The 12,648-nt window shown below is 42.3% G+C and overlaps 1 protein-coding gene across 1 annotated transcript in view; it reads left to right on the top strand.

Annotated features, from left to right (window-relative positions):
- The window catches only part of ablim2 (actin binding LIM protein family, member 2), a 65,964-nt gene that overhangs the window by 36,099 nt on the left and 17,217 nt on the right, over positions 1–12,648 (top strand). The window contains exons 9-12 of the mRNA XM_061095750.1: positions 2,738–2,815; positions 2,984–3,127; positions 7,582–7,699; positions 12,361–12,468. Of these exons, the coding sequence (XP_060951733.1) occupies positions 2,738–2,815; positions 2,984–3,127; positions 7,582–7,699; positions 12,361–12,468 (448 nt within the window). The remainder of the gene's footprint in view (positions 1–2,737; positions 2,816–2,983; positions 3,128–7,581; positions 7,700–12,360; positions 12,469–12,648) is intronic.

The raw sequence follows: 12,648 nt of genomic DNA, 5'->3' as shown, positions 1-12,648 counted from the left end.
GATGAATGAATCTGTATCTGTAGAGGGTAACGCACAACTTGAACAGAGAGAGTGGACATATCTGACTTGTGGAGGACCTCTCTTATTTTCTGAGAGTTAGCATTTGTGTTTCCTCAGGGGCGGTTCTGGCTAATTGGAGGCCCTGGGCAAAGAACAATTTTGAGGCCCCCCCCCTTCAAAAAAAAAAAAACCAAACAAACAATCCCACCCACCAAAGCACCAATCCCCTCCAACCCCACACCCATCCAGACACACACACACTTAATGAGCCATGTAATGTGAAACTGACATTTATTGTGAATAGAAACAACTAAACAATTATTTACTTCATAATGATTAACTTTACAGCAAAACGGCTGACTTTAACATCTATTTTGACTATGTGTGTGTAGGGTTGCAAAGGGGCGGAAAGTTTCCGGTAAATTTCCGGAAACTTTCAGGAAACTTTCCACAGGCATATTAAGCTCGGGGATTTTTGGGAATTTTGAAAAAAAAAAACTATGCAAATTAAATGCTGAGCAATAAAAACATAATTCAAAACACTATTTTAAAGAATTTTGGAATGCAGCACACACTGCACGTTGAATTTCAACCCTCCACTGAGCATTCTTCCATCACATGCACAGATCATTCCTAGCATCCTGCTCACTACAGCAGGGCTACTGAGGCCTGCTGTAGTGTTCATCTGTTCATCTAGCCTATTTCTATTAATTTATCGATCAATTATAAAATATTTTTACAGACGATTCCAATTGTTTGGCTAACAATTTATATCTCTGGTATTGCATTAGTGTTTTTTTACAAACTTTGTTCTCATCTTATTCTAAAGAACAATGCCACGTGCACTCTCTCATATGTGGAGACATTTCACCCCATCCAATGTAGAAGGAAAGGCTGTGTACATTTGCAAATACTGTGCAAAGACCTATGTTAAGAATGCCACAAAGATGCAGAAGCGTATAGTCAAGTGCCCAAAGTTTCCTCAGGGCTCAAATCAGCCTATGACACAACAAAATGTTTATATTAATGTCTGTATATGACAAGGTAAATACAGTTAGTATAAATTACCCACAACATTTCCAGTTTATTCCCGTTAATTCCCATTAATTCCCATCAATTCCCGTATATTCCCGTTAATTCCCGTTAATTCCCGTTAATTCCCATGGAAAGTTTCCAACTTTTAATATTTCCGGAATTTTGCAACCCTATGTGTGTGTGTGTGTGTGTGTGAGAGAGAGAGAGAAAGGGAGACATGCGATTGAGTGAGTTTGTGTGTGTGTGTCTGTGTGAGAGAGAGTATACACACACACACAAACACACACACACACACACAGGAGCCAGGGGCTCCGCCCGCTCTCATTCGCTCAGAGACACACAGGGAGATCAGAGCTCGTTCCTGTGAAATGTACTGTGAAGCCGCGGAACTAATGTTAGGACGTCCGCTTCCCTTTAACGGTGGAACTGTAAACAAATCGTTCTTCCGCCGTAGCCAGGGGTCGGCAACCCGCGGCTCTGCAGCGGCTCACTGTACAGTGTTGTGCGGGTGAGTGTGTGTGTGTGTCAAGACAGCACACACACACACACACACACACACAGGAGCCGGGGCTCCGCCCGCTCTCATTCGCTCAGAGACACATAGGGAGATCAGAGCTCGTTCCTGTGGCAACTCTGGCAGCTGACAGTATGAGACCCAACAAATTAAGAACACCCCTAGAAACATTACATTCCAGTCACATGCATGTGCAATGACAAGTGATGTATTTGAATTATTAAAAAAAAAAAAAAAATTGTAAAACGACGAGGCCCCCTGGCGGCCGAGGCCCTGGGCAACTGCCCGACTTGCCCAATGGGACGCGCCGCCCCTGTGTTTCCTGATAGGAGCTGTTTTGCATCTCAGTCTACAATTTTGCAGATTTCTTACATGTACAGTTATTAACATGGGAAACATTTGTATATGGAGTGTGATTGAAAGACTAAATTACAAATTGTGTCGCACGTCCTGCTCATGTTCATGTTGTCCACTTTTGGCTAGGCTAATATTTCATTCAGAGGCAAAATGGAGCGGCTTAATAAGAGGCAGTTGGAGATGAGTTTTATTTTGTTGTTTTGTTTAATCAAAGCTACTTTACACGCTGGAAAAGAGCAGAAAGAAGTAGGTCTCCTGTAAAGATGAAACTGATAAACTGTATTTTATTTTTCAAATTTGTATTTGTTTTCCGGGGGAACGTTAACCTGCTCTCTTCAACTTGTGCGCTTTGACAATGATGCCCACAGCCAACACAGTTTCACTAATAGATCTATAGTGAGCACCTGTGTTCTTCAGAGAGAGAGAGATTTAGGTGTTAATCTACCTTTTTCTCGACAGTTGAGCGCACACAAAGTAGGTTTGAACCTGTTGAGGCCAATGATGTTCCTTGTAATCCAGCCCAATCTGCACATTAATATTTGTTACCTCCTATGTGAACGTACAGTACAGCGCACTGTGCTGAGGTTATTAGGATACTTATTTCTCTGAGTGCTCCTCACCACCTTTTTGAGAATGGGTTGTAAGTTGAATATTTGCGGTTTGAGTGTTGGTGAGATGAAACGTTTTCATAACAGGTTTGAGTTCAAAATCCAAACTAAATGTCTGTTCACACAAAGCATGAGCTTGGGTGGATGAGCGTTAAATAAACACAATATTATTCTCTGTCGTCTCCATCAACCTGTGATTAAAAAGTAGTCTTGTGTGTTACAGGTGACCCGGACTTCATCTGAGAGCATCACCTCAGTCCCAGCATCCAGCGCCTCGGGCTCTCCCAGCAGAGTCATATATGTAATACTTCACCAGCAGGGGGCAGCAGCTGCATAAAACTTAGTTTTGTGCCATAGCTCAGTGCTTCATCTGAAGCATTTGTTTCATATATCTTTTTAAAAGAGGAGTACATGCTCTGAAATACCAGTGAGTGGTTATACTTGAGTGTGTTTTTCTGTCTGCCCTCAGGCTAAACTAGGAGAGGAAACGCTTGATTACAAGGACCTGGCTGCTCTTCCAAAGACCAAGGCCATTTATAACATAGACAGGCCTGACATGTTGTCCTACTCTCCATATGTCAGCTTCCCATCTGAGGAGAGGCACTACGGAGAGGTAGACCAGCTTCTCACCGTTCTCTGTGTGATTCTCTTTTCACTTGCCTCTCTGTTCCAGTAATGACTAGAATGGCACTCAGTAGAGTGCATAACTCTGCCAACATACAACAGTTTCCTTCAACTAATCAAGCTGCGAATCAGCGAAATATGATTATTAAAATGTACCAAAATTCCTATCCCAGTAATTTCAAAAAAGTGATAGAAAATTCTGGGTTCTGGGACTCATACCACATCCTTCCACAAAGTTTCATGGTTGATCAATTTAGTAGTTTTTTTGTAAACTTTATTACAATCAACAATATCACAGTACAATAAGCCATCAGTGATGCTAGCTATGGTTACTCTTTAAATATAGTTTTTGAATATCAGACCTTGCAATGGAGTCTTTTTACATTATGGTGGTATGTTTACTTCAGTTAAAAATACTACTCCACTCTCTACTTTCCTTGAAGAAGTCAGTCCCTATTGTTATTATTATTATATTATTTTTACTTCAGTATCAACTGCGGAAATTGAAAGATGTTTGAATGCAGAATGATTGTTTATCAGTTAGCTTCAGCTAAGGCACTGATAAGTTAATGATCCTTTACTGACTAAAGACTTTTTGTTGACTGACTGTTGTTGTGCAATAGGAGTAGACTTGACGTTGGCTAATTATTAATAATCATGAAATATGATTATTAAAATAATAAAAATTATCTATCAAAAATAATTAAATTATTAATTGAAGATGATCAGTAATCAACTAACAATAAAACCACTAATGAGAAAATAGGAATTATCAATTAGAAAGTACAAGCTATCAATTAACAATGATAAGGTTATCAACCAAGAATAATGAAAATAAGTAGTCAAAAACAATAAAGTTATCAATTTAAGAATAATACTATCTATATTAATAATTGAGAAAGGGGGGCACCACCCTGGTTTCCAGGGACCAACGATGTCAAGCTATAATTATCAGTCTCATAATGATAAATGTCAAATTAATTAATGTCAATATTTTAATATTAACGATTACTTAATAAACAGTGAAGGCTTCTAAGTTCGAGCACAGGCAATCATAATCCAGCTGTATTCACACACTTATGCACAAATAATCACAGACTACAGATACTTTAATTACAAAAGTATTTATTAAAAAGGGGAAATAAAGTTATGTTATTCAATGATTCCTCATTTTAACAAGCTCCAATATTTCAAAGATAAACACAGCAGCAGCACTTATCACAATTCAGAAAATACATGGACAACCTGCGGTCTACCTATGTATGTCTGTCTCTATGTGTGTGTGTGTCTGTGTCAAAGTGTCTCTCTGTGTGTGTGTGTGTCTATGTGTGTGTGTGTGAAATAAAGTCAGTGTTATTTAATGATTCATCATCTTAACAAACTCCCATATTTCAAAGATCACACCAGCAGCAGCATTTATCACAATTTAGAAGACACATGTATCCACCTATGTGTATCTGAGTGTGTATGCATCTGTCTGTGTCTATCAAAGTGTCTGTGTGGGTGTGTGTGTGTGGGTGTGTGTGTGTGAGAGAGCGAGAGAGCGAGAGAAAAGAAAGGGGGCGTGGCGATGATGCAGTCACGTAGTGACGTCACATCCAAGATGGAGGCCGACAATGTTAGGCTTAAAACTACAAAACAAAATGGCGGGTTCGTTATGAATTTAGAGCCAGAATTGAGGGCGGGTCTACCGATGAATAATCTCAAATGGCCGCCGGACCACGTGTGAGGCACAAAGGAGGAGGTGGAACAAAGGATTCTTTGTTCTGGTTTAGCTTTGGCTTCAAAATGGCGGCCAGATGTTTTCAGGCCCTTTAAATATAGATTTAACTGTTACATGAACTGTATTCTAAATACAGATCGGAACGGGTGTATAGGTCGGTTTAGAAGGAGAGAGAGAGAGAGAAGAGAAGGCATGCAAGGAGAGTTCAAAGAAGCTCTTAAAAACACCGTCAGAAACAAGTTACATTTACTTTACCGCTCAGCACTCAAACGGCGTTGTGTGCTGAAGTCTGACGGTAAAATCTCTGTAAGGTTCTTCAGACGGGAACGAGTGCAACCGGAGACGTTTAGTCACGGCGCTTAAAAACTGTGGCACAAGGCCGTAACCGGAAATGAACCGGAAGTAGCCGAATCGTCGTGGCTAAACAATGAGACACGGAGGTCCCACAAACAAATACACTCAAATATTAAATCAATATGCTACGTATCTGCCCAGATAATCAAGTCTCTTACTGTACCACCCCCGCGGTGTGTCTGCGCCTCGGCGCGAATGTGTCGGGGGCCAGTGAATCACGTGGTCTCTCTCACGAGCGGAGCTCCGGAGCTCAGCCGCTGGACCGGACAAGGAGCGGATTTTCTCGTGCTCCGTGACGGAATGAAACTTCGTCTTCTTCTGTAACAGCGGAGATCGTGCTGCTTTACAGGAACGGAGTGAATTGTCTCTTACTCCTCAGCGGGATGAACGTCGCGCTTCTGCAGGGAACGGCTTTGTGGAAGCCGTTTGTGGATCGTTGGAAAAAAGAAAAGTCTATGGAAGTGTCGGAGTCCGTCCAGCGGGGCACTTCCTGTTTCGGTTTTTCAAGTTAAAACAGGAAAGGTCCTATCAAGATAAAACTTTGACTGAGATAAAAGAAGAAAATGAAACGACTTCAAATAAAATGATATTAAACAAACGTCTAATCGCCTCCTTAGTTACTGAGTCGTGTGGTTAGACCTCTTGAGGTCAGAAAACAACTTGAGCAGCGTGGAAAAGAGGCAGATTTCTGGGAGCACAGGGGTTTTGTTCTACCTGGGAGGTACCTGCCCCCCTGGAGGAGGGGTCAAGGGTCAGTGTTGCCCTCAGCCAATTAGATGTCAGGGTCCCGACCTTAGTGGGCGGGGATTCGACCTCAGTGGGTGTTTCAGAGTCTCATTTGGGTTTTTGCAGAGCGGCCTGCAACATCTCCCACCGGGGCCTGCTGCTGGGGGGGGTTGGAGTGTCGACACCCCGGAACACTCTAGGGCTGGTCTCAGGATCGCGTTTAGGCCTCACGTTTTATGGGCCTTTGTTGAAAACTCAGATCACTGGGCCTCAGTCCCAACACTGTTTTTCATAACAGTGGTTCTTATCAATTGTGTTGTCCATAATAATGTTGTTGAAATTGAATGTATATTACTAAATGATATTTTAGGTGATTTTTTTTTTGGAAACATTAACACTCAGCAGATTGCTGTAGTTTTGCGTACATTTCCTTTTCCTGCCTCTGTTACCTTTTCATTTTTCACTCTGCTATCCCTCCATCGTCCTCCCTCACTCATTCATCAACGCCATGCTCCATTCTCTCTCACCTCACACAACCACTCCTGTGCAGTGCAGTCACAGCCCTGAGCATGTAAAGCCAACAGGGGATGCTGGACCCACTTCATTTCATTTCATCCAACCATCAGGAATGTCCTCACACTGACATTGAATGATCACTCCCATGGTTGGATGGCTAACTCATATAACCTCACATATGAGTTTGTCCTAATCATTGGCTCTCTCCCCCTCTTCATTTGCAGTCCCCCCAGCTACTTTCTCCTACTCCTACTGAGGTAATACAATGTATCCCTGTGCATGACACAACCTCGAATCAGTGTGACATGTGACGTGTTTGTGTGTACAGTGGAGTTTTATTACTATACTTGGGAAGTATTTTGTTTACTAGAAATGTACACGTGTAAACACAATATAGGGCAGAATGAATGAAGGGAAACAAAACAGTGTGTAAGTCAGTTGTAAAAGACTTCAGCAATTAACTCGAACACTGTTTGTTAAAGTGAGGATTAATGGTTAAGTAACGCAAAATTCAGTTTACAATCAAAAGGAATTATCTTTAATGTTGCAGCATTTTAAGCCAATTTACAATATCTTACAATTAATTTTTCTATGAATTTCATGTTAAACAAATACACCAAGAAAGAATGGTTGGTCTATTGTTATTCTTCCCAAGTATAGAAATAAAACTGTCATAAATTTGCATCGTTTTTGCAACAAAGACGTTGAACAAATGAAAGAAATGAAGTGATGAAATTAAGAAGTGACTTCAGTGGTCAGTTAGCGCAGCTGACTATTATGTTTTGTACGTCACTGATACTGATCAGCATTAGGAACCTTTACATCTTATTTGTAGCTTTGCAGATAATTTTAAATGAATTTATCTTCAAAAACATTTTTAAATCTGTCTAATCTGATCTGCCCTTGAACTTAACAATAACAATGTTTCCATTGACAACTGTGTTACCATGGTGACCAGGTTTCCATGATCTTTCGTGTGCTTTGTTCAATATGATGGATCCATTTCATTAAGAATTTACCAGTGATGCAGTCCTGCCCCTATTTCCCCTCTGGTAGTGTGATGGAGGAGTGAGTGTGTTTCTCAGTAGAATTCACTAATTGTGTTACTGTTGTCATGCAACCAGGGCGATGGGGAGAAGTCCCCCCGTCAGAGGAGGCCCTCCAGCCCCAGCTCCACCAGCTCCCTGGGAGGCTACGGACGCTACACCCCATCCCGTTCCCCCGTAAATTACAGCCGACCAGGTATTAACCCCATACACATGTATGACCTTTGTATTTCCTGATTTAAAAAGTCACCTTGCAGATGTTTCTTATACAGACTAGACCAGACGTATTTGGACTGTTGCACATTTTTAGTTCCTCAGCGACTGAGCTTGAGCACATCCAAAAAATGTCCTCAAGTTTGAGTGTTACTTTTAAAATATAAATCAACTAGAACAGCATTTCTCTCTTAAATGCAAGTTGTTGTTTTTTTTTTGTTTTTTTTATGACTATAAAGGAAATGTTCACTTTCAAAAATTTACCTTGTAACTCAACATGTTTCCTGTAATCTGATTGGACACCCAGGGCCAGAGTTATACCCCACCGGTAAATACAGCAACCAGGCCCGTGACTCCAGTTCTCTGACTTTGCCCCCAAACCTCCTGGGTGGCATTAGGTACCCTTCCACTTTGGCCAGGGACTCATCCTCCCTCCCTGCGTACTATTCTGGTGGGGCGGAAGGGAGTGGAGGTGGTGGTGGTGGTGGCCAGTACTCACCCACACCAGCAGGTGGCAGTGCAGACTTGTCTTTACACCTAAACCCCACCACCCTGGCCATGCTACAGCAGCACAACTTCATCCCGTTCATCAGAGGTATAAAAGTACACAGAGACCAAGACCTGGTCCAATACAGACAATGGTTGTTAAAATCCTTGCTGCTGTTGGACAGAAATTAAAACTTTAAATCTTGTTAAAAAGCTAATAATTGAAGGATTCCCAGGTTAAATGATTGTCACAGGCCTTGGATTTAGGAACAGCAGCAAGGTCTTTTCTGTATTTGACTGAGATCAGAGGTCCTTACGAATGGAGTGCTGTGATTCAACCAATGAATTGAGTTGGCATGACTTGTGGTTAAGCACTAAAATGACCATGTTATCTAAACTCTCACCCAGGGCCTTTAGGTCTCTTGGTTCGCCTTAGACTAGATAGTCATAATGGAAAAGAGAATATCTGACCTGGTGTGTGCTGCATTTGGATCTGTTATTTTCTTTAAACCGAAGCCATGAACCTGTTAATACTAGTCACGATACCACACATCACTGAAATCAACATCACAAACCAGTGCTGTGCACATTCCCCTTGCACGCTGTTACCCCTGCGTAAACCAACCTCCTCCCTTTGCTTTATCTTCTCCCCATCCCCTGATCTCGCTCATCCCCAGGGTTCAAACAGGACCCTGTGCCTGACCCTAAACCTAGGACAGCCCTGCATCTCAGTTTACCTCCTCCCAACGGTAAAAACACACCAGTAGTCTTTCTCTTCTTTGTGTCTCCCCCCCCCCAACCCCTGGTAGAATGGTTAGCAGGTTTTGTGATGTTGTCCGGTATCGTGGTGTTGTCAGGTTTCATGGAGTGCATCAAGGTACATTCGTAGGCCCACACAGTTTGATCATTTTGCTTGCCCTGTTCACTTGTGTCTGTGGAAGTGGTTGTTGTCATGCATGGTTAACTTGAAGAAAACCTGAGTGTCACCCTGATCCATTTGGCATTATCGCTTGGATGAATATTAAGGGGTGATTTTTGTTGTTGTGTATCTGTGTTCAGATTGTTGTCCCGATTGTTTGCCTGATCTATCGTTTTGCTTTTCATGAATGGTGCCTTGTTTATTGTCACGTGTCAGACATTATCCCTTTGATGTCACTTGCTTTTGTCCCAGATCTGAATTCTGAAGAAAGAGCTGTTGTATCGTGTTCTAAGTATTGATACAAGGCACATTGAGGTGTGCAGGCAGGGTCACAAGTATCCAAACCAAGGCATCATGCAGCACAAATATTTTAAGTGCAAGTCAAGGGGATAAGGTACAGTGATTTGTCAGCAAGACTACAGTTTGGTACGATTTGGGATTAATCTTCATATCTCCAGGCATCATTTCAGAAGAATGAAAAGCTGAGACCTCAGAAAATGGTTACCTCACCAAAACACAATGTGAACACAAAAAAGTAGAAAAAGTGGAGGAAGACTGATTTCTGTTTCAGCATTAACCTAATAACACTAGTTTGGTGCTCACTGCTTTCCTCTGCAGTGAGGGATTATTATAAATATGGTATCATTATGGGTTTGCTTTTATTGTTTGTTTGTGGTAGCTATCTGGCTAAATTATTGGTGTTCAGGCTTCTCATTGGTTTAGAAAAGTTGTGTTGGATTGTGTTTTCAAGAGCAGATTGATTTTAGCGTCGTAAAGACACGAGCAAACAAAGGTTTATAAGTTGTTTTTCCAGATATCAAATTGTTTCCACAGCACCATTAAGTCCTCATTTTCACTTATAGGGAACCTCGCCTGAAAAAAGAATGACGTTTTTACAGAGAATCCTTTGGATCCCATTCTGACATAGCGTGCATGGACTTTGAAATAGCCTGATTAAAAGGAGGAGGTCGAGAGCTTCCACTGAAACATTTTTGCACAGAAAATCACAAACACGCGGTCCAGGGTTTCGGCGGTTTTTCCATGACAGGGTGGAGAGGCTGGGAGGGGAGTGCTCCGACAGGGAAGATGAAAGAGAGGAGGGGGAACGGAGGAATGAAAGAGCCCGAGCGGGCCGAGCTGTAATTTGGGGGTCCGGTTGCCAGTTGCAGTGGCATGCAACACAGCGCTCCGTTGGCCTGGATCAGGCCCTAGCGGTTCTTAACATGCCGTGAAAGAGGGCCATTTGTTTTCATGCAACAGGCTTGTGTTTTAATGCGCAGGCTCCCTCATAGAAGTCACTGTGGGAGAAAGACTTTAGCAACATGATGGAGATTGAAGCAGAGCTGAGGGAAGGACCTTGCGAGGATGAATAATGCATGATTTTGTTTTGATCACTTAATGACCCCAAAACCATTGTTGATATCTTGTTACTTTGAAATAGGTTTCTGATTAATGATTGGAGCCTTTTGTCAAACGTATAATCTGTTCAGATAAATCTGCATCTCCTTCCAAACTCCCTTAACTCCAGATGTTTGTAGGCAGGATCTGCCTCACAATCAGACCTGCACTAACAGTACTCCAGCGTGTATGTGTGTTTGTGTTCACAGGCATGTGTGTGTTTGTGTGTGTGATTGTGTGTAGTTGAAGGAGATCACTCGGACAAGCTCGAACAGCGCTGCCATGTGTGTCAGTGATCTCATCCACTTGCATCCAGATCTCTGTCTGTGGTTCCTCTCTGCCTGAGGGTAGAAGAGTGTGGTGTTTTCAATCTGATAAAACTCTCCCTGACACACACACACACACACACACACACACACACACACACACACACACACACACACACACACACAAACACACACACATACACACACACAGAAAATCTCTCTCCCTCTGTTTCCTCCCCAAAGCTCTGGATGTACAGTGGTTATGGTTTTGGCCTCAAAGGTGCCAGTGACTCCATCACCCAGCCTGCTCATGACAACACACTGGGGTTGTCCCTGGTTTTGCTCTCAGATGCACAACACGCACACAATCATTCCTATATTTATGTGTGTAACAAAAAAGATATAATATACCAACCGGTTATGAAAAATTATTATGTGTCACTGTCAGTGTGGTCCTTATTTGGCAACTACACTTAGACTGTTACAACTCACACTTTGAAGGTGATTTTCTATTGATAACTATTAAGTGATCCGAACAAAAAGTCACTCAGATCTTCAGGTCCCATCCAAGTTGCATCATTGCTCTGGTGCTAACGCTAACAGGTTTAGTGCAATCAGACCTAGCATTTCTCTTCACAGTGAAGTAGGAAGTAGCTGCTGAGTGAGCATTTTAATGAGCTCAACAGCGTGGTTCCCGAAGTAAAACTCCTATTTTTCATCTGAATAGAGATTTTGATTATGAACCAAACTATCAAAGGTAGATTTATCCCAAGCAAGATTGTTGAACAATGTTATGTGCTCCTGCATAAGCCACAAGCCTGTAGGATATCAACTTTGTACCTTCTATTGCAGCTGTGCCTAGGTGATAAGACAGGCTCGGTTTCAAGAAGTGGCAGTGACAGGATTAAATCAGATAGATGAAGACAAACCTTTGAATAACTTTTGTTGCCATTGTTGGGAAACATTATTATTGAAGTAGCATATGGTCCCATTGGAGGAAAGGTTCTGATGTGGTCTGAAGCAGTTAACCTCAGGTGGTTAACCAGTTACACAGGCAGGAGAGAAATCCTCTGTGGGCCAGAGACAGAAAATTAATCCTGATTTTGATTTTGAACATGAATACAGATTGTGAAAAAGGCATCTCAGAGGGTTTCATGTAGGTTTCGGGAAGTTATAACACAGCTACCTCGAGGCTCATGGTGGCCAAGGATTCAAGGAGTTTCTGGATGACGCTGCTTGTAAAACGTGAATTGGTCTGAGGGACTGTATGCTAAAGTGGTAGCAACAAAACTTCTATAGGATCATTTTAGTCTCATTACTTAACAGTTCAGTCGGGATTCACTGCCAGAAATTCACTGACGACAGAACAGTTAATCTTAACAGACAGTAAACGGCTGGGTTATCAAGTCACCTGCATCACTGTATTAACTACAGCTTCTTGTTTGAGCTTTATCAGTCTGCTTACCTTAATGCTGCCTTTTTGCCCCCCGACGTCCTTTGTTTCCTCCCCGACCCTATCCCTTCCCCTTCTGCCTTTCATATCCAATGCCCACCCACCTTCATCCCAAACTGGAGGTAGTGAAAGTGGTCGGAGTACCCCCAGTTTATCCACCTATTCTGATGGCAAATCTCCCTCATCCACTTCTACATACATGGCTGCTCCCCGGCATTTCCACATACCAGGTAGGCCATAAGCGCCGCGCTTGGCTCGCAACTCAACCTTACACTTTTCCTACATCTACACACGTTCAATGGAGTAGACCGCCATTAGTGACGTACGAGTGGATTTCAAGGTAAGCTACGAATTTCCGAAATGACTGGTTCTGTTACTGCTATTACCACTGATACCAAGGTTGGTTTACA

The sequence above is a fragment of the Limanda limanda genome, chromosome 22, assembly GCF_963576545.1.
Source record: "Limanda limanda chromosome 22, fLimLim1.1, whole genome shotgun sequence".
In the NCBI taxonomy this organism is placed as follows: Eukaryota; Metazoa; Chordata; class Actinopteri; order Pleuronectiformes; family Pleuronectidae; genus Limanda; species Limanda limanda.
This window is presented reverse-complemented; position numbering and strand designations above follow the sequence as displayed.